The 24,433-nt window shown below is 49.5% G+C and overlaps 1 protein-coding gene across 1 annotated transcript; it reads right to left on the bottom strand.

Moving 5' to 3' along the window:
- Positions 1-190: 190 nt before the first annotated feature.
- Positions 191-22,237, bottom strand: DRGX (dorsal root ganglia homeobox). Its single transcript, XM_087871569.1, has 6 exons — positions 21,553-22,237; positions 21,386-21,483; positions 21,179-21,280; positions 17,871-18,043; positions 15,899-16,011; positions 191-593 (listed from the first exon to the last, which is right to left on the bottom strand). The coding sequence occupies exons 1-6, from the start codon at positions 22,235-22,237 to the stop codon at positions 322-324; spliced, it is 1,443 nt and encodes a 480-aa protein (XP_087727695.1). The 3' UTR covers positions 191-321.
- Positions 22,238-24,433: the final 2,196 nt, after the last annotated feature.

Genomic DNA, 24,433 nt, shown 5'->3' with positions numbered 1-24,433 from the left:
GAAGAGGCTGACGGGTGCTACGCGTACAGGAGGCATTGGGAGACGTCCTTCTGCCTTCCACCATAGGGAAGATCCCCTGATCTAAATCTTCTTTCAACTGAGCTAATGTAATGGCAGAAGGTGCCGACAGATTTAGTGAGAGCAATAAGGAACCTGAGGGAAGTGAAGCTACCGATCAGAGATGGCCAAAACAAGTGAGCGCCTACATCTTGCTAATTTGCAGCAACCGAGTCTTCTCCCAGTTGCAGAACAACCCAAGGAGTTGGACTTCATTTTGGCTTTGGAGGGCGTGAGGGGTCCCTGTGTGTGGAAGGTGGGCTCTCAAACGCTCTTCTCGCTTTCCTTGTGCTCCATGGTCAAGGGGGGCTTGTTGTCCAAGGCATTCTCGGAGGTCGACTTTGGCCCAGAGGCCGGGCTGGGGCTGGGACTGCCGGAGGCCAGAAGGTTGGCCGACTGTAGGACGGCTTCCGAGTGCTCCCGTGCCTTCATGCGCAGGGCTGCCACGCTAGCTGTGCGGTTGCTCTGACAGCCGTACGTGGGGAGGAAGGAGAGGCCCATGTGGTCAGGGACACAGCAGGAGCACAGAGGGCTACCTGAGGGAGAGAAAAAGGTGAACAGACAAAACCACCGGCTGCCAGAAGGATCACAAGCGAGAGCTAGAGCGGACTCAGCCCATAGCACACCTCTCTAGATACAAGCCAGAAGAAGCAGCAAAACCTGGTCCAGTTCAGAGACCATTTTAAATAGGGAAGCGCACAGAGATCGTAGCTCTAATGGAATGGGAAATATTTGCAAAGCAGGGGCAGAATCCACGGCTATCAAGGACACTTTGGACTATTTCCCTTAGACCGTGGAATGTCCGGCAGGAGCCATAAAGTCTGGATTACAGCTGCCCTTTGACGTTTCAGAGCTGGGAATTTTCTCCTTCGTCCCCATGCCCTGTGTACAATCGACAGGCAACACCAAGCAATGGGACATTTCTTCACTTCAAAACCTTTACCTAAAATAAGGAAGTCCTTACTGGCCACGCAACCTGGTTCAGCCCTGCATTTTTTTTCCTTCACGCTTGATGCCAGGACCTGAAACCCCACGTGCTCTCACGGCTACAGATTAAGACAAGGGAAGCAAGGTGATAACATGTCCAGGTTAGGCAGTGTTAAAATCAAAGAAATGTTAGTTTAAAATCAATAACAACAAGTATTCATAATAAACCACAGTATGCCTTAAGTTCATGAGTCCAAGATCTCTCCGCTGAACTTTATTAGGACAAAAGTAAATAGTAAGAAGTAAGTAAGTTAATTTCTCTCCATAAAGCGAAATTTCTGAATGGTGAGAGCCATCAACCAGTGGAACAGAAGTTGCCTCCAGAAGTGAATGGGTGCTCCATCACTGGAGGCTTTCAAAAAGAGACTGGATAACTCTTTGTCTGAAATGGCATAGGGTCTCCTGCTCAAGCAGAGGGTGGACTAGAAGACCTCCAAGTCGTCCTATGTTCTGCTTCAGCTCCCAACTCTCCAGCTTCCACAGGGGGAGCAAAGGGGCAGGAAGGGGAGCGACTTGCACGAGATCCTCCCAGTGCGTAAGGGCAGAGGGGAGGATGGGGACACACCACATCTAACTCCCAGCCCTGTTTTGGAAGCCCTCGGAGACGCCAAAGATTCCACTGCTGGAATTTGGTTTCAGACTCATTAATAATGGCAGCACAAATGTTCATTTAACGTTTCTTTCTCTCTCGGAATAGGGAAAAAGGTGAATTATGCCTCCGACTGGCCTAATGCATGTATTTTACTTTAAAACAAATAACTACATAAATAAACAATTGGAAAAGGGAGGGCGGACATTTCTATCCCCCGAGGAAGCATTACCACCAGGCACCAACCGCACTAAGATGGTAAATGAATATATATAAATATATACGGAACCTATAAAAGCCAGTGTCCCCTGACATAACAGGAGCTGTTCTGAAGGATTCACGGAAGAAGCAGCATGTGGCAGGCCGTGGCCTCTTCTAGCAATAACTTTTTCATTTTTATGTAGACCTACAGTACATACTGATGATCCCTTAACAGACATTTGTACCCATTACGGTGGAACTCATAAATCTTGCTTGGTGAATTTAAACCCCTTTTGCGGACTGAGGAGAGCGACGTGAGTTTTAAGGAGGCCTCATAAAAACCTTTCCGGAGTCCCTGAGAGAATCCCCAAGACAAGGAGTCTGCGCTGGATGGAGCCTCGTCTCTAACGGACTGAATTACAGAAAAGCTTTTGGTCTCTGGAGAAGAACAGCAGCTCAGCCTCCAACCCGGGCGTAGCTCCACGAAGACAAGGGCAACGATTTCATGCCCAGAGGCCCCTTTGCCTTCAGTCCTGATCTCCCTTTCCGCACTGGCCGAGGTGGCCCTTCAGCTGCCTAACAAAGTCAACCTCCAACTTTGGGAAACTGATCTCAGACAAATGACTTTGCCTTGGTCCCTCACTAAGATTAGTCCCGGGATAAGATTAAGTGACCCAAACGTAGGCTTCGGTTTACCTAGAGATCTTCTCCTACAGCTTCACCAGGGTGTGCCCATAAATCTCCTTATTCAACTACCGGTCTTGGAAGTGCTAATACTGGAGTCTTTTCCTGTTCCTCAGATGCCCCTTTAGTCTCTATCAGCCAACTATTCTTTGCTAAATCCAAGGTTAAGTCCTTTGTAGCGGAGCTCATGTACAGTAGCTGACGACTAAAGCCAGCGGGAGAACTCCAACTGCCTTCTCTCTCCCTCTCTCTCTCTCTCCCTCTCTCTCCCTCTCTCTCTCTCTCTCTCTCTCTCTCCCTCTCTCCCTCTCTCTCCCTCTCTCTCTCTCTCTCTGCTGAGATGTTTTAGGAATCATGGAGCCTGCTGATTATGAGGGGGAGCGAATGTCCAGTTTTCTGGATAGAGCATCAAGGGAAGCGCCAGGAGGGGGGGGCATAGCTGTGCTCTGTCTTGCTTTGAAGGAATGGGGAAAACTGCCTTTGGCACAGCCCAGGGATCTCCAGGTTAAGACGGTGGTCACAACTGTGCAGCTGACGCTCCTGCTTCTTGTCGTGACAGGTATAAAGGGGCGGGGCTTCAATCACCTGGTTGTGGCTGCCATCTTGACCCCAAGGTGCCTTTTCCAAAAGAACTTCCATGGAGGGTTTCCCCCCTTTGAAAACGTCTTGCTTCTCATCCAAGAAGCAACGTACCTTCGGGGTTCTGCTAGTAGCTACAAATTCCCAAATCTGAAATATAAAAAATGTACACAGGCCCCTGTGGCACATGAGCGAGTGTAGGAAATGAAAGGCCAGACTGCCATCATAGAGGACAACAGGCGCTGGATCTGAGTTTGGGAATCGGCCTTAATGGTTCTATTGTTCACAATAACTACAGTTCTTGAGCTGCCCTCCAGGTTCAATCCTGGCCATCTTTGCTGAGCCACGGCAACACTGGGGGAGTCTGTCAACCCCTATTCAGAGGCCTCCCAACTGAGTCTTCCTGCGTGCAAAGCAGAAAGTCTCCTCCTCCATCTTCAAAACAACGGGGAAGACTCTGGTGGGCTCAGCGGTGGGTCTGTGGGGCTCTGTCCTTTGTCTTCTGCTCCAACAGAACGGCATATACTAGATGGGGAATTGGCCATTATTTTAATTTCCCATTGTTTATCAGCTATTTCTTTTCTATGAGCTAGCCCAGCAAACTTTTGTATTAATGCCCAAACACTCTTGGGACTAAATGCCCTTGTAATGGCAGATTTTGTATCTGGTTGCACATTTAATTAAAAAAGACCTGTAATATCATCACAGAAAGAGTCTTCTGGAGATTCTGCTGCCTGAGCAGCACAAACCAGATCTTCTCAGACAGATAGACTTCAGCAATCAGAGTATTTAGGATATGTTGTTTGAATCTTGACTTAAATAACAAATTGGATGGATGAAAAGGAATGGATGCTTAATCTTGGCCAGCCCAAAGGAGACCAAGAAAGAGGAAGAGAAGGATTGCTGAGGCCTCGATGTTCTTCTGGATGTTCTCAGAGAACATCCTCTAGGCCCTGAGGCCAAGAGCTGTGTGTTCTCAGGGAGTCTGGCCAGGTTGGCCTTACCTTCCTCACCTAACATCCTAAGATCACGCTCTCTCCATAGTGGGCTGCTTTCTGATACCTCTAATCACACTTTTGCTTGGCTCCACATCCATCAGGGGTAGGTTTGCTAAGGTGGACTTTCTTTTCTTTTTTCATCAATGTGTTTTAATTCTTTAGCTGGTTTGTTTAATTCTTTTCCATCCTCATTTTTGCTCCTGCAAGTTCCTGTGAGCCTCCGAATACACCCAATACATACTTTCCGTGGCTTTAGTAGCACTTGGTCTGAGCCCACCCCTCAGTTCTGCTCTGTAGGATTACTACTAGGGGCTCAGCGCCCTCACAATGCCATATTTTCTCTTCCATGCCACATGAGAGGATTCAGTGCAGGAGGACAGGAGAGCAAGAAAAATAGCGACATATGGACACCAGTCACTTTTCCAGTCTTTAAAATCTTCTGCTACTGCAACCATCAACTTGAACTGCTATATTTTCCTCCCCACAAATCCAACCCATCAGGCTGGATGACCCATCTGGGCTACAGCAGCCATGTGTCCCCTGCCCTCCCCTGGGCATAATAACGCCGGGTGCCTCTCTGCTTGGCCTGACGGATAATATTTCAGCCGCTTTCTAGGCGCTGCTTTTGGCCCCGTGTCGAGGCCTTTTATTTACATGCCTTTGATACTCTCCAGAGTTGATTTCTGGTTATAAACCATGTTAATTGATCTGTTGCGTCACTTCAGAAAATTGTTAACATGGGACAAAAAAAAATAAGAAAATCATTAAGAAAATCAAATTCTACCACATGTTAGGCAAAGCCTGAGCAATGTTTGAATTTCATTTTTAAGTCCAGTGGGATACTAAAATAACGCAATAAGTACAGCTCAACGGTCCTGGTAAGGTGCTGCCACCTTAAGTAAACACAGCTGAAGGAGCCCACACACAAAATGCACACTTGTGAGTGAGGATAAGAGCCTAACTTTGTTTTGTTACTATTGCCTTCTAACAGGTGGACTGACAGCTATGGACCCCCCCCCCACGGCCTCGGTCAGTTGAGACTTTCACATAATCTTTGTTTTATTAAATTTAGAGAAAATGAGACCACCAGCTCCAGTCAGATCCTTGTCACCTGCAGCATTGCTACGAATAAGGCAACGAAGCCGTCACTTGGGTTCTTCTGGCCAATATGCCACAGACACCACCAAAATCCATTTTTATCCCAAATATCCTGGCATTATTCATAAAGTAGAGTGCTAGGACCTCTAATCTAGAGATTACTTTGCAAGCCAGCATGCCGTTTCCCACATCCCTCCTCCCCAACTGAGAGGTACCCCTCATAAGCAGGTAGATCTTCTACCAAACTTCTCAACACACCCAGGAACACTTGCAACAAAACGTATTTGGAGGCCCAGTCTCTTAACTGGGCCTTTGCTCATCCGTTCCAAGAATCTGCCATCTCCTATATTCTAAATTACAAATACACAATTAGTTTTCCATTAGGTTAGAGCAAATTCTGCAAAATTGATCTGGAGCACCTACTGTTGCTATATTACATCATGCTTGAAAGGCAGAGCTCGGACATAAATACTTAATGTAATAAATACAGTCTGAAATATTTGATCCACTTGACAGTTTAATTGATCTGCGACAGACAGACTGACAGGAAAAATTAAATTAGTCCTGCCTCATTTCTGCCAAAAGCACATTTTGACTCGAGGTACTTGAATTATAGTTCGGTTCACAAAAGATCCCATTTATACAGTTACCACTCAAGGAGAATGGGAGCAGTTCAGGCAGATCAGCTCTGGATTTTAAGAGGCACCTCATGGGTGCCCCAGTTCTCCTTCCTAAGAGTTTGGGGCAGGGATGCAAAACTACAAGACAAGATAATCCTTTTCTGGTTTTCAAAAAGGAAAAAAATGGGAAGGCTTGGGAGGGGGTGTTTCAGGGGGCAAGAGGGGTCCTAAAATCTTTAGAGGGGTGAGTTTTTAAAGGGGGTATACAGTGATGAGTTTGGGGTCCCAGCCCACATGTGGTTCAAGAACCAATGGATTTTCTGCATTTCTGACTTAAAGCAGTTTAGGATAAGGTGAGCTTTGAGTGGCAAGTCCTTCTGGCTTTACAATTCCCACATGACACATAAAGAGGCAGGGAGGAAACTGGTGAAACCCACCTATTTCATCGGGATTGCTAGTTAGCCAAACGCTGCTTTGTTCCCTAAGAGCGAACCAAATCCCAGGTGAAGCAGGCTGCTTCTGATCAGCGCTCTGTCGTCCTTAGGAAATGAAACCAAATTCTTCGGAGGGAAGCTGAAGGGACTGTAGAATCATTCTGCCCACAACTCTGGAGAAAGACAGGCGAGGAGGACATCGGCAAAAGACACGATTTTCACTTCAGGGCCTAGTTGATCAGAGGCTCTCCTGTCATCATGCTTGGGGACTGTGAAATTGAATACTTGGCCCGCAGAAACGGTGATAGGATCATATGTCCCAAACAATTACAACCATGTCATATAAAGGAGACCAGGTTCCTTCCACATACCACAAGGTGTCTCTACTAGACAGTCAAGAAAAACATTTAATTCTGGTTGCTCCGCCTTGTATTTATCCATCTGACACTAGGCCCACAGGGTAATAGCAGAAGGACCTGCCACTCACTTTATAGCAAACAGACATCCACTGGAGACTTAATTCCAAATTTCCCCACTTCCTCTTCTGATATTGGCCCAGTTCCATCTCCACACATTCTACCTGGAAATTTCATCCATTCTGAAAATTTTCTGTGAAGTTTCCTTCTAGTCAAGAGGAAAAACTCAGTTTCCCAATTCTGACTTCTCACTCAAGATTGCCTCTTATTCCACCCAAGTGGGATATTTTCTGCAATGCTAAATTAGACCCAACTCTGCTGCCCTTCACCCAACCTTCCCTCTGCTCAAGATCCAGAGCTCCAAGGAGCTCACCCACTCAGAAGTCAGAACCTTAATCAAAAACTTTACCCCCACCACCATTCTCTGGCTCCTGGCTTTCTTGTTTCATTCCCACCTATGGCCCGCACTGAGGGTGAAATGAAACGCTAAGGTGACCAACTTTTTTACAATGAGAAGGAGGACACAAATAAATTGAAGAAAAAAAAATATCGTAAATAAAAGAAACATTTTATTCATTGCAGCAATGAGTCTAATGCGTGCGTGTGTGCCGTGTCGTGTTTCGGTAAGAAGTAAACAATGCCACTTGCGCATGGCGCACTCTTGCAAGCGGCACACTCTCTCAAAACAATTCTGTGCAGAGCGCATGCGTCTCATAACCGCGTCTCGCCGCACTGTATCGAGCCTTGATGAATCATCATGTCAAATACAAATACGTCACATCACACGCAACAGATCGGATCGGCATCGATCAAATACGGAGATTTACAGATTAGTCTTCAAATATCGAAAAGGAGGACATGTAGAAGGACACCTTTCGAGAGAGGACAGAACTTACAAAAGAAGGACTGTCCTCCCTAAAGGAAGACGATTGGTCACCTTAGAAATGCGAATCAGGTTTTTAAGCCACTTGGGATATTACAGAAAGAATTAAAACTGCAAAATGACAGTATATTCCATTAAAACCCTTCCTGGATTGGAGTTTGGCCCTGAAGTCTCGGCTACATCTATAGTTCCTAGAGTATCATCAATATAGAAACATGGTTTAGTTGTATCCAAACTTTTTATAATATACATTATTATTACAATTGATAGTATTTATCTTTTAAAACTTTGGAATAAGGAGGTAACATATTCCATACAAGTAAATTAAGGACAAAACATGAAGTATATTATGCAACTAACTCAACTAAAGCTTCTTGCAGGGGTGGGATTCAGCCAGTAGTGGGAGTCAACTAATTTAACAACCGGTTCTCTGACCTAATGATTTCTTCCAACAACCAGTTCACCAAACTGCTCAGAAATTTAACAACCGGTTCTCCCGAAGTGGTGCGAACTGGCTGAATCCCACCACTGGATTCAGCCACTTCAGACTGGTACGGGGAAACCGGATGTTAATTTTAAACTGGTTGGCCGTACTGATAGTTAAAAGGACTGGCTGACCCCACCCACCCACCCCACCTCTCCCCTCCCAGGAGTCTCCACACAGCCAGTTTTGGATGCCAGGTAAGTGCAGGGTCTGCGCAGAGGCTCTGGGAGGGCGAAAAATGGGCCTACTGGAAGTTCTGGAAGTCTGGAAACGGGCCTCCGGAGCCCGGGGGGAGGCCGTTTTTGCCTTCCCGGAGGCTCAAGGAAAGCCTCCGGAGCCTTGGGAGGGCAAAAAAAAGGCCTGCCAGAAGTACCAGAAGTCCAAAAACGGACCCATTTCAGGCCTCCAGAGGGCCTCCAGAGCCCAGGGTAGGCCGTTTTCGCCCTCCTTGAGGAAAGTCTCCAGAGCCTGGGAGGGCGAAAAACAGGCCTACCGGAATTACCGGAAGTCCGGAAATGGGCCCATTTCCAGCCTCCAGAGGGCTTCCGGAGCCCGGGGAGGCCATTTTCACCTTCCTGGAGGCTTGAGGAAAGCCTCCAGAGTCTGGGGAGGGCGAAAACGCCCCCACCCCAATGGTGCAGGAGGCCGAGTAGGCCACGCCCACCATGGCCACACCCACCCAGCAACTGGACAGAGAACCAGTTGCTAAAATTTCTGAATCCTACCCCTGCTTCCATGTCTACTGAACTTTTCAGAGAATGTCTGAAATGTACCATTTTGTAGAAGGGCAATATGGATGAGGCAATACTTAAAATATACGATATCAGTTTGTTCAACTAATATCCCTTTTTGGTTTGAAATTCATAAATATGTTTTATGATATTGCAAAGATATGTGTGTACTTTTGAATTATGTACTGAAACTCTGGAATGCATCATTGTATAAAAAATTAATATCAAGCAAGGGGATAACAAAGAAGATAATTAGTCAAAAGTAGAAAGGATATTACAGACCTTCAATCTGGGATTACAGAATGAAAAAGCTGCACAGCAGACAACTGGTGAATAATATTTAGTATATCAAGATTTGTAACATATTCTTTTTAAAAGTGGCTGACTATTTTGTGTGTGTGTTTTTTTCTTTCTTTTTATTTTGCATCAAAAGAATAAACAAGGCAAAAACGTTAAAAAAAACCCAAAACAGGGTAACTGCCAAATATACAAAATTTACCAAGTTAAAGAAATGCAGATCAATATATAGAACTGGAAAGTATTGAACCGAAATGTGTTCAACTATTTACTTAATTAAATATGTGCATGTAAATAAAGGTATTCAATGTTTAATTAAAATTTAATTTTGTATTATGAATTTTATATTATAAATTTTATATAGCATGTGTAAGTCAGCTGATTTGAATGAAATTTTTCTGCCTACACTAAGCCAAAAGCTGCACAGCTGTTCAAACAGCTGGTTTGAAACATGATGTTCAAAATCAAAGCCACCACATGCTGGCTTAGCATGATGTAGAAAACCATCTTGTGGCTTACTATTTTTATAATTTGCTTCCACTTATGGTAGGATTAGCTAGCTATGATAACTGACTTTCTTTCGCAAAACAAAAAGATGAGCCATCAAGCTTCATAAAATACTGTTTCTTTAAACTGACCCCCACTTCCCTTTCGCCGTCTCTGTAGTTCCAGCAGGACTCCTGAACGCGCACAAAACAGAGCCCAAGACTTTAGCAACAGCCCTTGCTGGAAAAAATGGATCCATTCAGAACTGCGTCTCCATAACGATCAAAAATATAATGAAGATCTAAAGACATTTTGAATCAACCAGCAAGGAGTCTGAATGAAAAGCATCTGGAATGCCTATGAATTCATGAAACAACTCCCAACACTAAATATTTCCTTTCTCTGAACACATAAATTTGCCTTCAAGGAAGACGATAAAAACTCAGCCCAGAAGAAAATCTTCTGTTTGGTTTTGCCTGCCCAAAATCACTCGGAGCCCCCCATGATATTCCTGCCTGTAAAGAGTCGGATGAGTTGACAAATTCTATTAATCCGGGGTAATTTACAGCTCAGCCCTTTCTCTCCCTCAGAAGCACCACAATTGAGCGTCCAGCAGCCCTTCTGCAATCCCAGCAGCTCCCAAGCCCTGAATGGCCCCGATCGATCCCCGTGGCTGCTTTGATGTATAATGCAAAAGCTACTTTCCCATCAATGGTGGAGGAAAAGGGGGGGGAGAGGAGGCGGCTCTACCCAAGCAGGAGCAGCCACGCAAAGGAAAGGGAGCAGCCGCCGCCGGGGAGGGGAGGGGAGGGGAGGGGGCAGCAGTGCAAGTCATGCTCTGAACAAGGAATTCTGCTTTGCCCTCCAATTTGCTCCAGGTGAGGAGAGCGAGATTCTCTGAGAGTTGAGAAACCAAAGGTTCCTGTTGGCCTCCATTAATGATTTTGCAATTAATGAATTGCCTCTGTCCATTAAGGAAGTGCGCTGGGCACTTGCTTTTAAGCCTGCTCATTTATACTGCTAAATCCACGTCTCTCCCTAGAGCATCAATAAAACAAGGGCCGTGAGACAAAGTTTCTCAGCCTCGGTGACCTCCAGGCGCGTGGAGTTGAAGCCCGCTTGGCCGGGGAGCTCTGGGATTGGAAGCCCACACGTCTTCCAGTGGCTGAAGCGGAGAGAAGTCGAGGCAAAGGATTTTCCCTTGGAGCAGCATCAGCAACCACGTGTGGGCGTGGGTCCATGGCTTTGTGAGGAAAAGCAAACCCTTTGGCTCCACACATCCACACCAACCTGCTCTCTGTGCCACGCTGTCCCTTTCCAGGGGGAGCAACGTCACACAAAGGAGGCAAAAGAACGTCAACTGTCAAGACGAGGAGATGGGCGGTCTCAGATAGGAAAAGGGGGCATGGCTTTGCTTGCTGACCCCCACTCCCAGGACCCTTCCCTATGCCTTCCATGCTTTTGAATCCACGCAGGGCCCTTCCTTCCACAAGGTGCAGGCGCTGGCTCACTTTCTCAGCCTTCCCCTTCCTATAGTCCTTTTGCAATTCAGTCCCAATTCACACTTTCTACGGGATTGAACCACTTCACACTGGGCCCCGACTTCTGCATTTCACTGGCATTCCTCCTGCCACTTTGCAACAGAGCAAAAGGAACACACACACACACACACACACACAACATAAGGGTGAACCTTTGTGTAGTCACATTTGCCATCTTGATTTTTTTAATCGCCCCACCCCCGTTGCTCTGATGACCCTGAAAGGATGTCCCTGGACTGCCTTGGCTGGTCTCAGAAGCTAAGCAGGGTTGGGCTAATCCCAACTTGAAAGAGAAACCCAAACTGGGCGTGGTCACCAAGGGAGGAGGAGGGCATCTTGTCTTCTCAGAGGGGAAACCCCCTTTCAATAAAGCATGTGGCTAAGTAAGTGAAGGACTGCAGCCTTAGTGCCCATTTATTAAATCTCCAGTTTGCATTCTACAGCGAGGGAAGTCCCATGGGCCTCTGCCTAGGGAAACAGCAGATGGTTGAAGGATTAAGCAGGACCCCCACCCTCCCCCACCTGCTCTCAACTGTCCACTCCCATAGAAGCGGAGCTTTTAAAACAAGATCAAACCCACTCCTGGGCAGGTATGAATCTGGGGCCTGGACCTGGCCTGATGGGAAATGGCCATGGAGTTCTTCACCCTCTGGAGCCTTCTGGGCCGGGCAATCCCTTGGAAGCACAATGCCGGAAATAGGAAAACAGGATAGACTGTAGCAGGATTTGCTCAGTCCAGCTCTTGCAAAATTAGCTCTTTTCTGACCTGGAAACTCATCTAATTGCAAGTTAGGCTGCGTTAAAAAAAAAAGGCTAAGAAATATGGTTATTTTGCCCTGCTTGGATCCCTGCAATGGACCATCTCTATGATATTCATGGGAATATCCCAGCCTGGCCCTGCTTCTAAGCATGAATCTGCCTCTAGGCTAAAAAAAAGAGGAAGGAAATTCTTGACGTAAATATTAAAATATAATATTTGGGAAAATATAACCCTCTTACACATTACTTCCATCAGTTCAAAATAAGCATCTCTACCACCATAAATGATCTGTATACCACCCTGACCTCTATCTGTAAAAGAGACATGATCCTTTCAGTTCCCACTGAGGAAGTTTTTTTTGGAAAGGAAGATAAACGGAGGCCAACTCCTGAAGTCAATCAGCTTCTAAAACTCTTTCTGAATATTCAGCATTTGAACAAAGCTCTGGCTTCTCATCTGCCCCATTCACAGATTCCATCTCTCCACCCCCACCCCCACCCGTGACCATGAGGGTCCAGGGCCCTGAGTGCCCCCTAAAGTTGCCCTGGCTAAACACCACTCAGCTTAATCAGGCTTAATACCAGGTAAATGCAAATATATCTCTGCAACTCTGCAGCATCATTTCATCTATATTTACATTTAAAAAACACCAGCTTTGTTCCATAGCATCAATTTTGGGAAAGTTTGTCTAAAAGTACAGTCTGAATCCCTCTCTCCATTCTTTCTTTATGACAACATTGGATAACAACAATCCTACAAAACCACACTGGTCTGCACACTGCATTTCCTGCCATAGTACAATGTGCCCCTTAAAGGCTGATGCAATCTGTACACTGCCACAGGGCCCACAAATCACAGGATGGATATAATGCTGGGACTTACCTGTGTGTATAAAATTATATTGGAAAAAAGCACACACTGTTCTACTTTTCTTTTAATTTATTTACCCAGAAAAAAGAGAGAGAGAGAGAGAGAGAGAGAGAGAGAGACTTGAGCTAGAAGCAGCATGAGCTCCTAGCTCTGCTGGCATCCATCATTCAGCCGCTCTCTAAATCCCAGACTTCTCTCTCGTTATGGGCAGTAACCAAGTCTATTGATGGTCAGAGGGAGCCAGCACAGCTAAGGAGAGTTACAGACCTGGGACTCGATGTTTGGACTCCGATCCCCAGAGTGCACCAAAGCGAGGCCAGAGAGAGAAATTCCTGGATGAAGTTCCCTACTCGCATCCTTGAAGTCAATTTGAATCACATCATTTGAATCTGGCTGACTTGGTCCAGATGTAGCTGTCCTGCACCCGAGGCACCGGGATCAGGCTGACCTCGATTGATTCAGCCATGTCCAGTTTGATCTAACGCTTTGGCTCCATTTGCCATTTCAAGTCAGGTGTTCAAATTGAAAGCAGATCTCTGAATCAGAATACTTATGCCTTGTGGGTGCATTGTCTAAACACAAGCAAAAAACCCCCCTAATTTTGCAAAAAGGGTGCGTAACAGGGAATCAAATCCACAAGTGACTTTAATGCAAACAACTACCTAGCTGATCGGATTTTAGCAATGCCTTTAATCTAACCTTTAACTAACACACTGATGTTTATCAATGGTAAAACTGTTGATGTCACATCTTGATACAGGAAGCATCGAGACCTAAAGCGAGCTCTTCCCAAGAGCAAACGCGGCTCTTGTCTGTATCTATCATATGTGCAAAGGATTATAAAAACAAATACGGCAAGCCAGGAAATCCAGAGCTCCGGAGCTGTCCACAAAGTAGGATAAAAAGAAGTTAAAATGGCAACCCGACAACGCAGCGCGCATGAAATAGCAGCCCTCGCTCCGGTCATTCTGTCGCGGCCTAAAGAGGCCCTGCAAACCACTATCTTTACATCCAAGATGCACCTCCACCTCGCATCTTCAGGCACAGAAAAGTGGCTAAGAGAGTTGCATCCTGTTGACACAAAATAAGGGAAGGGGCATCCCCAGGGCAGACCCCTGCTGCACTTGCCAGGCTGAAAAGGGGAAGCAGCCGGTGGGAGATGCAGGGAGCCGGAGGGGCTTTGACGGAGGGCAGCTTTCAGCCCCCTCACCCAGCAGGACAGGCACTTCCAGCTCCATTAAAGTCAATCAAGAATGTTGCTAAGCTGGCATCAATAGGGAGAGAGGGAAAAAAAAAACCCAAGACTATGATTTTGATTGGTCCTTCACCAAAAAATGGTCTTTCTGCTACTTTTGGAACTAGAAGGTCAATTTATTCCATCGACTCTCCTGATTAAAACGAGCTGGAAGCTCCCTCCGGCCCCACTCAAGAAGGCTTCACCCCCGTCTGGGCATTTCCCTGGAGGCTCCGTCAGGCCCTTCCCCTCAGCCTGTCCAGTTGGGGCTGGGTGGGGGCCACAGTCCCTGCTCGACATTGCTGGAGCAGAAAAGCTCTACCTTTTGCAAACTATTCTTCGGCCATAAAGGACATTTTCCTTCATTCAACAAATGGGTGACATTTTCTTGAAACATCAAAATGGGAGGAAACATTTTCCTACTAAATATCATCATTTTTTTTCTCTCTCCCAGTATATTTTCTTTCAAATTCTCTCAATTTTGTTTTCCTTTTCTTACGCTGCTGCTCCATAGTTCTCTCTTTCTATTTTGTAACTTTCTTTTTTTTTTTTATTGCAAAAGTTTTACAATTACATTTTCACCCCTTTCCCCCCCCTCCACCCCCCCAAACTTCCCCATCTCCCCAACCCTCCCTAACCCTCCCCTCCCCCCAGACTTCATAACTTTCTTTTGTTTTTTCCCTCTACTATCCACAGGGGACAAAACAAGAAAAGATTGGGGGTTGGTGGGGCCTCCCCCAACTGTCTGACACTAGCCATAAAAACCACCTGAAGCTACTCAAAAAGTATCCAGAAGTTATGGGAGACCGAGGACTTTGGGACAGATCTATTGTACAAGCCTGCTGGGGAAAAGGCAAGGGTTCGGGTGAATTCTAAGATGGAAATAAAGCTCCTGGGGGAAATCCCTCAGAGCCCTTGTCAATGTTAAGTTGTGGGAACCTCAATTCCCAGAATTCCCCAGCTGGCATAGGCATATTCCAGAAGTTGAAGTCCCCACATCTGAAAGTTAGCAGGGTTGGGAAACGCTGCTTTAGAGGAATGACAAAAAGGTGATTTTTCAAACAATTTGAAGAGAAGCAAGGAAGAGGCAGGGGAAAGACACCCACCAGAAACATGGCAAGGAGGGAAAAATCTAATGTTTTACCGAATCAAAGTTCCTCTTGATGCCATGGGTCCTGTGCTTTGCTAGCCCAGCCCTTTTGCATGTTCAGCTTTGCCCAAAGAGAGGGCAGCAGGGCAGAGGGTGATTAGCTCTGCCAGAGAACTTTCATCACGAAAATACGTTTTTGATATGTGGTAAGTTTGCCTTTGGGTAGAATTTGTCCAGAATAGAATAGAGGGAAGAGGAGGAGGAGGAGACCCTACACCCCAAGGCCCTTTCCAACTCTTGTTATTCTGAGGTAGAACATGAATTCACAGGAGTGGCCCAGTCAGCCTTTTCAATTCAGCACTGATATTTGTCCTTTCCCAGCACATTTTACAGCACATAGTCTAAGAATTCTAAGCCCAGTGGGGCAAATGAATTGTCCTCCCAAGACTTTATAGGATTTCTCCTTTTCAGCTCATGGTTTAACCGGTTGCATCTCAAATCAGGCCTCCGTTTCCAAGAACCCATTTCTCTGTAGGCACTTAGCCAAATATAGTAACAGCATGAATGTTGACTCAGAAGGAATAGTTCCATCGATTTTAATTGTATCTCCTCCCAAGTAAGATTGCATCTTAAAAAATTAATAAAATTTAATTTCATTTAGAGTTGGGTCCCAAACATACAATAATAAAATTGAACATTTAACCATGAAGTCAGAACGTGATGTTCAAAAACACCAGCTCTGCCAAGGAAGCCCAGCCAACTCCATGGCACTCAACGAGCGAACTCCGGCTCAGTCCAAGGGGCGGCTGCTTCTTATCGCCAGAGGAGACTTTGGCCTGGTGCGCATAAAATCTCTTACCTTTCAGGGATGCTACTTGGGACAAGGCTTGGGCATAGGTCGCTGTATTGAGGAGGGTCCCCGGCAGACAGGAAGGGAAGAAGGATCCAGAAGGACCAACAGCTCTGCTGAGGCTGTAGTGGGGGAGGGGAGAGGGAAGATGACAAGCAAGCAGTTCAAGAATGGATCAATCCACTGTGGTCTCAGCATTATCCGTCCGCCTTCAGGAACATCAAGATGTTGACCATCACATTACTTTGAACACCTGTTCTAAAGCAGCCACCTGCTAGTGTGTGTTGGAATTTCATTCAAGGTGTCGGTGTTGACCTTTAAATGCTAAATGGCCCAGGACCAGAGCGCCTCCATTAGGTCTCCCCTCGGGCTTTACAGCCAACCATTAAAGTTCTTCTCCAGGTCCCATTACTTCAGACAGGCAGGTCCTCTTCTTCAAGAGCAGGACTTTCAGGCAAGCCTCTTTCAAAGCCAAATGGTAACTTACCGATTCCATTAAGCTTTTGGAAGATGATCGGCTAATTCCTCTTCTTTGGGTAGGCTGTTGCTACTAATCTAGTGCTTAATTTTTCAGCCTATTTATATTTTTGCAGGGGGATCTACTAAGAGGCTCTCTCTTTCTCCAGAGTGCGGGACATGGAGTAATGGATTGAATTTACAGGATGGCAGTTTCCCATCTTGAAATGTCCAGAAGAGCAGTTTAATTGTAGCACAGGAGAGCTAGAGTAGGGCTCTCCAAACTTGGCAACTTTAAAACTTGTGGACTTCAACTCCCAGAATTCCCCAGTCAGCACGGGTGCTTATTGTTCTGTGTCAACTGTGAAAGATGCAATTGTCCCTTTCGGTTATTAGCCGTAAAAACAGTGGTGGGATTCAGCCAGTTCGCACCACTTCGGGAGAACCGGTTGTTAACTTTCTGAGCAATTTGGCAAAATGGTTGTTGGAAGAAATCATTAGGGCAGAGAACAGGTTGTTAAATTACTTGAATCCCACCACTGAGTAAAAACCACCGTTTTATCTTAGAACAACTACATGAGGCCCTGTGGCAGCTGCCTCTCTTGGCATCCATGTACTTTATACGCATTTGGCACCTTCCCATGGGGCATAAAGTATCCACCCAATTTGTCCCCTTGGTGAGCCAGGTAGAAAGCCCTCCAGATGCGGCAAAGGCACCAAATGCTCCAAGACAGAGAGAAAGGTGGGCATGGGCACTGCGCAAAAGTTGAGACGGAAGTTGTGAGAAGCACAGATGAGGAGGGGCAGAAGCATCTGACTTAAGAAGTGCGGTTGGCAAAGAAAGTAAGGAAACAGTTCAACTTTAAAAGACATTATAGAAGAAGAAGGACTGGTCCTGCCCCCCACTTTCCACCCATGAAGGAACATGGGAAGGATGAGAAAGTACGTCGAGCCTCATCAATTTCTTCCCTCTGTGCAACCACAAAGGACTTGTGCAACACAATTGCAAGCCGTCTTATAGGAAAGCCAGGAGAGAACCCATCCCTGGTGCCTGGAGAAAGGGCTCAGAAACCCCCTCCTGAGCACAACTCCCAAATCCCCCACCCCACTTCTCCTTCCATTTCTGTCTAGACCTCTCTTTGCATTAATGCTGCCCTAGGCATCACTGCATGCCCTGATTCACTCTCTTGCTCCATAGAAACTCTTTTCAATTTCTTCTATGTTTCCAGGACCAAAAAGCTAAGCAGACAATAGAGTTCTATCTTCATTAATGTTGCCTACTTAGCCTGACCTTGTGTTGGAGTCATCTGAACATCTTCTTCTCTGTTATAGGACGCTCCTCCTTTTAAATCTACATGACATCAATTCATTCCCATTCGTTGGCGCCTCCGTTAGATTTGATTTGATGTTTAATTTGACTGAGGAAGACTAGAAGCACCTTGGACAGCTCCCCACCTTTCATGCTCTGCCTAGTAGCCTGGAGGTAACCCAACACCTAGAGGAGCAACGAGAAGCCAAAGCTTACCTCTGCTGAATCTCCAGGCTCTCCTTCTTATTCCTAGGCTGGTCAGCAGGGGAGGGGGAGCTTAAATTTCTTCCAGGGGGTGTCACTTCTGTCACGGCCTCCTTAGAACTTTCTTGATCAGAAGATCCTCTCTCTGTTTTCCTCCATTTAGCTCTTCTGTTCTGGAACCAGACCTGAATCAGGTTGGAGAGAAGCACCAAGCATCCTTGTGTGAACATTTTTTAAAAAATCATACAGGTGGACTTGTCTTCTTTGGACAATCTTCTAAGAAGGCTGAGGTTCTAGGAAAAGGTCACGTTCATGTGCCCTAATCATCTTCAAAAAATAGGAGAAAAACAAACAACATATATGCATATACCTGTGTGTATGTACGTACATGTATCTATGCAATTATAAGGCCACAACTGCAAAATTATTTAAAATGTCTGCAAAAAGCAGGCTGAAATGTAGTTTGAATCTCTTGCTACTAAAAGAACCAGTCCTGCAAATCGGAGTGCGATTATTTTAAACGGAGTTTGGCTTAACTTGGTTGTGCTTTTATTGCTTTTATTAGTGGCAATGGGGCTTTCTTAGTTACGGGCTGAGAAAACCCACCATTTAAAAGATGATTACAGTGTGCTGAGTATCATTGTTCTTATTATCACTCCATTTTTATTTAGCCTGCTTTTAATTGCATGTATCAGCAAAGGCTGAATAATGATTTTATCTGCATTCCAAATTTAGGAGTTAAACGCAAAGCCAATTGCAGACACTTCCTTGTGCCTTAATTGAATGAAGGTCACCGCTATAACAACATTTAATTGAGCTATTTTTCATTATCATATTTTAATGACTTTGCAATGACAGTTTGCCGGCTTCTGAAGAAAGGGTCTGATGAAGTCGTTTATTTTCGTATTTAGTTTTTGTTTGACAACATCATCTTCGATTAAGGCAGGGTCTTTCAGCGCATTAATCATATTTGAATGAGCAGAGGGCAAGAGTGTAAACAGAGCTTCTTCTCCGGGTGTCCCAGCATGAAAGCAGACCCCCAACTCCATTGTCTGCCTGCATAAGACCCGACAACAAGGCTAAATGCTATAATTGTCACCACCCCTATCTCGCCCTTGCACCTTTCAGGGAGAAGTTATGATCTTCTGAATGCTCCGTAATTGTCCCATTTATCTCAATTTGCAGCACAGTCTTTAGGCACCAATTGCTAAAATGGTGGGAGGGAAAACTTCAAACCAACGTAGCTCCCATGTACTGGCAAAAGGGAGATTTCAATGTCCAAATAATAATAATAATCATCAGTTTAATTTTCTTGCACATGACCAGTGATTCATGTTCAGATTTAATAATCATGGTTGCATAATCTGATTATGGAAGAAATAATTTGTTTACAATCCCCAATTTACTGCAGTGAATTCCATTATCTCTCCTCAGCCATTGGGTTTTAAGAGATACTAACATGACCCAGGGGAAGGCGAGGCATGCTATTATATTTCCTACAATTAGATCTTTGCATAATCTTAACCCCAAGCACCTACATAAAAAGAAGACAGAAACAGCAGGCAGGAAAAGCCCCATAAATAACATATGTGGGCATAAAAAAAAAAACCCTTGGCTCTTGATAAATAAGAGGGGTGTGTGTGTGTGTGGGTGTTTGTGCGTGCGCGCCCACGCATGCAGATGTGGAGCTATTCAGCACCTGGTTCCGTCTTCCGGGGTCTGTTTGCACATGGAGATGTCCTCCCTGAGAGGGACCGCACAGCCAGATGGGTGCCAAGGGGAGGGAGCTCTCTTTTAAACAAGGCTCTACCTCTTCATGGTTAGAAAGGAGAAGGCTAAATTACACCTTTTTTCCTCAAAAAAAGAAAAGAAAAGAAAAAGAAGAAAAGCAGGTTCTCCTGGGGAATTCTTCCCATGCAGAGGAAGGCTCCTTGGCTCCTTGATCTCAGAAGCAGGTGGGTTAAAGGGAAGGCTACCCCTGTCTGAGGCAACCCAAACTCTGGAACTTTGCACTAAGAAACCTGGGGGGTTTTCCTGCCATGTTCTTGCTGTCAGTTGCAATTCCACCACTGGTTTCCCCTAAGGAAAAAACGATATTAGGCACCCAGAGGCAAGGAGGCACCTGTGGCTTCGTCCCTAGGAAGACTCTGCCCCACCCACCTGAATGAATGAAACCATTCCCCCTCCCTCCGCGGCAATTCCTCCCCCCCCACCTCCCCCCAATACCTTGCTTGGCACAGAGCCTTGGAAAGACCCCGGGCCCTTCGGTCCACCCAGATTCTCCGAGAGCGGGACAGTCAGAAACCAACGGAAACATCTCCTCCCAGGACTTAAAGTGAAGCAGGCACGCAGCCTCAGCCTATGTCGCCCAGGACATCGCCACGTGTTTCCCGCAAGCGAAGACCCGAAGCGCTCCTCGCGAGAGGGACGCTCCTAAGAAGGTCTTCGGGCTAGTTGGGGATAGAACTGCTTCTGCAGGCCTCCAGGAGAGAAAAAGCGGCAGGTCCATCGCGGCCAAAGGCAGCCCAGCCCAGCCCAACGTAAAAACAGCGCGGAATTCCACTAGTCGACCAGCTGCTCACTGACACATTTTGCTAAACGTGGCTCTATTTTAATGCATTTCATTCGTTCTGACATCCAGAAAGGAGGAAAAGCAAAGAAACTTCTGGCAGAATGAAGAGAGAAGCAGCACCGTTTTCTCCGTATCTTCTGGGCGTAAAAATATATATATATATTCGCACCTTCCCCAAAAGGGATGGATGGAAGCAGAGGAGCCCCGGTGTGCGAGCAACGGACGGCTCTTCCCGCTAAAGCTTGTTCCGGACCGAGCGAAGCCAGAGAGCCTCGCTTGGCGAGAACCGGATCCGGAGCGGCTCCGGAGGAAGAGGCCTTCTTGGGCCCCGTTTCATTCAGATCAAGCCAAGCGGCTTTTTTCATTCGGTCACCTTCACCGGACAGCAGCTTCGCCAGAGCCGTGGGAGCTTCTGCCCCCCCCCCGTTCCCCCGGGGGCGCCCCGCCCCTCCCGCGCCCCCCCCCCGCCCCTCCAATGCACGGAAATGGACGGGCGCTGATGTAATTTAGTGCCTCAGAGACACGGACAAATTAGTGTAGAACATTATCACTGGTTAATTATGAATGACCGATTAATCAACCTAATCTAATATTCCACATTATGTTGATGTTATTAAAGTGCATCGTGAAAATGACAGATCGGCTTCATTTATTTCCTTTGGCCAAATGTGCCGGTGGGTCCCCTCGCAGGCGAAGGCGAGAGGAAAAGGGGCCGAAGCGGGAGGCGGAAAGGCCGAAGCTCCTTTACCTGCACGCGGGCCTCGGTCAGGTTGATCTTCATGGCCAGCTCTTCCCGGGTGAAGACGTCCGGGTAGTGAGTCTGGGCGAAGACCGCCTCCAGCGCCTCCAGCTGCGGGGAGACAAGCAGCGCCGTCGGGTAGGGCTCCCGGGCGGCCCCCCGACCCACCCCGGCCCCACGGCGGCCCCCGCGCGGAAGGACGCAGCGGGCCGGTACCTGCTGGAGCGTGAAGGTGGTCCGGTTCCGACGCTGCTTCCGACGGAGGAAGCCGTCCTCGAAGTCGGCGGTGGAAGGCCCGCCGAAGGCCGTGGCACCTGAGCCAGGAGAAAGGGCCGGTCAGAGGGCGCCCCGAGGGGCCCCGGACGGGCTCCAAGGCTCCTAACTTAGCGGGACGCCTCTGTCCCAAGCAGGGAAGCCTCGCCTTTCGCGGTTGGCGCCTTTGGGAAGGGGCGGCAGGGCTGAAATCGCCCGGGAAGAAGCCGGAGCTCCACGATGCTTTCCCGGGAGGATTTGCTTCGCGCCACACGGGCTGCGCTCCGGCCCAGAAGGGGCGGCCAATCCTCGGCCAAGGGGAGCCAGCGAAGGGCCAGTGGGAAGGCCCGCGGGGGAAAGGGGAGAGCTGCCACGCCGGACGCCCTGGGGCGGTGGTCGAAGCCCCCCCCCCAGCAGAGCCGTGGCGCTTGAGCCGGGTTGGGAGTGGCCAGAGGAAGGCCCCGGGACCGCCCGTCCAAGCCAGCGCTGCTCCCTCCGGTACTCTGTGCGGGAGAAAGCCACCTGGCCCCCGACGAGCCACCCGACAGGCCGAGGGGAACTTCCCGCAGGGGGCCTGGCTCTTGCCCGGGTACCGAGAAAACGCCCCGGTTGATCCTGGCGATGCCCTGCAGGGCCCGTCCGAGCAGCCTCGTTACGCGCCGCCCGCCCTTCGCCCCCTGCCCCGGCTTCCCGCGGGTTTCTCTCCCGTCCCGTCTCCCCTGGGCTCCCGCGAACCGCGGAGGAGCCGGGTGTCTTTCGCCTCTTCCAGGGGACCCGAAGGCCTGTCCGCCCCTTGTGGCGCCGCTCCCCGTCCATGCAGCGGCCGCAGGTGCGGAGGGATTCTCGGGGCGCCTCCGGCCTCCTTTGCAGACGCTCCAGGGTGGCTGCGAAGGAGGCCCGGCCCAAAGGCGTCCCGCGGGGAGGAGGGAAAGCCTCGCCGAGCGGCCGCTTAGACGGCCCAGGGCAGCGCTACACCGGGCATCCGCTGAGCTGGCCCCGCTCGCATTTGCCCAGCCGGCCCGGGCTCCGCTCGCTCCCCCAAGTTTAAGCGGAAGGAGCGACTGACCTGGTCTCCCGCCCCTGCGCCCCCTTCTCTCCGCGGACGCCTCTCTGGAGACGGAGCGCTTAGAGCCGGCCCGCAGCCCCCTTCCCGGAGACCCCCGCCAGCCTTGCCTACCGAAGAGGATTTTCGGAGCAGGCGCTGGAAGGGGATGGCTGGACACCGGTGCCCCCCCCTGCCCTTTCCTTCCTGCCCCCGCCAGGCTTCCGAGCTGGCAGGAGTTTTCACCCGGACCATCTCCCGTCCCTCTGCCGCCAAGAGAAAGCCGGAGGGTTCGCCTTGTTCCCGCGAGAAGCCTCCCTCCCCTCCCCGGGCCCGGCTCCTTTCCAGAAGGGCAGATTTATGTCGCCCCCGGGCCAGCCGCTCCCAACGCCGCCGCCGCCGCCTCCCGATTACAGGCGAAGCGGCAGCATCTGGGCGGCAGGAGGCGGCCGGAGCCTCCGGGCTTGGCCTCTCAGCGCCCGCGCGCGGCTCTCCGGCTGCGGCGGAAGCAGGTGGGCCGCTGGCCGCCAGACACGTGTGAGGCCGGGCCGGTCTCGCTTCCCCAACGGCCAGGCCGCCCTCGGGCCGAGCTTCCCCGCTCGCTTCTCCTCAGCGGCCGCGGCCGAGCCTCCTTTGAGCCCGGGAGCCTGAGCGCAGCCCCGCCTGCTCTCCTCCCGGGCCCGACCGAGGGAGCCAAGCTGCCGCCCAAGAGCGCTTCGCCCGCCCGCCCTCCAGAGGAAGTTGCGCGCCTACTTACGGTCGGGGCTGCGCGCTAACACTCACCCTCCAACGGCGGGGGACAATGGAAGTAGAACATGCCGGGCCCGGGCTGGGCGCTGCCGGCAGCAGCGGTGGCGGCGGCCGAAGTGGCTGGAGCTGCGGAAGAAACGAGGAAGGTTGGCCGACGGGACGGCGCCGGCAGCAGAGGGTGACCCGTTCCCCTGCTCCGCCTCGCCTCTGCCAGGCCCTCGTTCCGGGAAAAGTGGCCCGGCAGCCGAAGCAGGGAGCCTTGGCCTCCCTCGCCCCGACGGCTTCTCCAGCCTGCCCGGGATCGGCTGAACTGAGCAGTCGGAGACGCCGCCCATCCGGCTTCAGCCCTCCCAGCCTGAGGCTCTCCCAGAGCGGAGGCCGGGGAAGCGCTTCCTTCTCCTGCAAAGCCCCCACCCCCCGCAGCCGCGCCCCGGGCCTCGTGGCCGAGCGGGCCCTCTCCTGCCGCGGCCTGAGAATGGGCGCCCAGCCCCGTCGGCGGCGCCGGATGCAGCCAAGGCGGGGACCGGGGCAAAAGGCCCTACTAACCGGCGCGGAGAGGCGGGGCGGCAGCTGCCGGCGTCGGGGCAGCCGCGGGCCTTGGCGGAGCCGTGCCAACGGGCAGCTGCCTTTGCGAAGCTCTCTCCAGCCCGCTCAGCCTCCCCGCACTCGCTTTTATAATCTCACGCGTAATTGGCCTTAATCTGATTATTGCCGGCGCTGCGAGGAGTGAGGAACTTGGATAGGTCTAGTGGGCCTTCCCAATGACCCACGTGGTGCGTGGCGGGGGGGGGCACCGACGTCATTTCTCAGTCAGCACCCCGAGCACCAGCCGTGGGAGGGAGGGAGGGAGGGAGGGAGGGGGGAGGGGAGGCCAACTCCGCCGCCCCACGCCAGCCCAGGCCTCTTCGACGCGCACGAGGCTCCAGGGCCCGCGGGTCCCTCCCGGCCCGCCCCCACCCCTTTCCTGGCGGGGGTCGGCCTTGGCACTTGTGCTTGGCTGGCGCGCTCCTTCCCGGGAGCGCTAATGGGCCATTCGGTGGGCTTTCCAGGAGCCGCCTCGCCTTTCCGCGGCGAGGTTTGATTTTGTTCGCAGCGAGGGGTCTCCGGATTGAAGCTCGCTTCCCGTCTGCAAATGAGAGGCGGTGGGACCCTCCGCAATTACTTTTAAAACGCATTGGAGACTCGGCGGCGAGAGAGATGGCTCAACCCCGAAGCCCGGG

Source organism: Pantherophis guttatus, chromosome 5 (genome assembly GCF_059756535.1).
Source record: "Pantherophis guttatus breed Tessera chromosome 5, ASM5975653v1, whole genome shotgun sequence".
NCBI classification, from domain to species: domain Eukaryota; kingdom Metazoa; phylum Chordata; class Lepidosauria; order Squamata; family Colubridae; genus Pantherophis; species Pantherophis guttatus.
The sequence above is the reverse complement of the archived record's forward strand: the minus strand, read 5'-3'. Positions and strand labels throughout refer to the sequence as shown.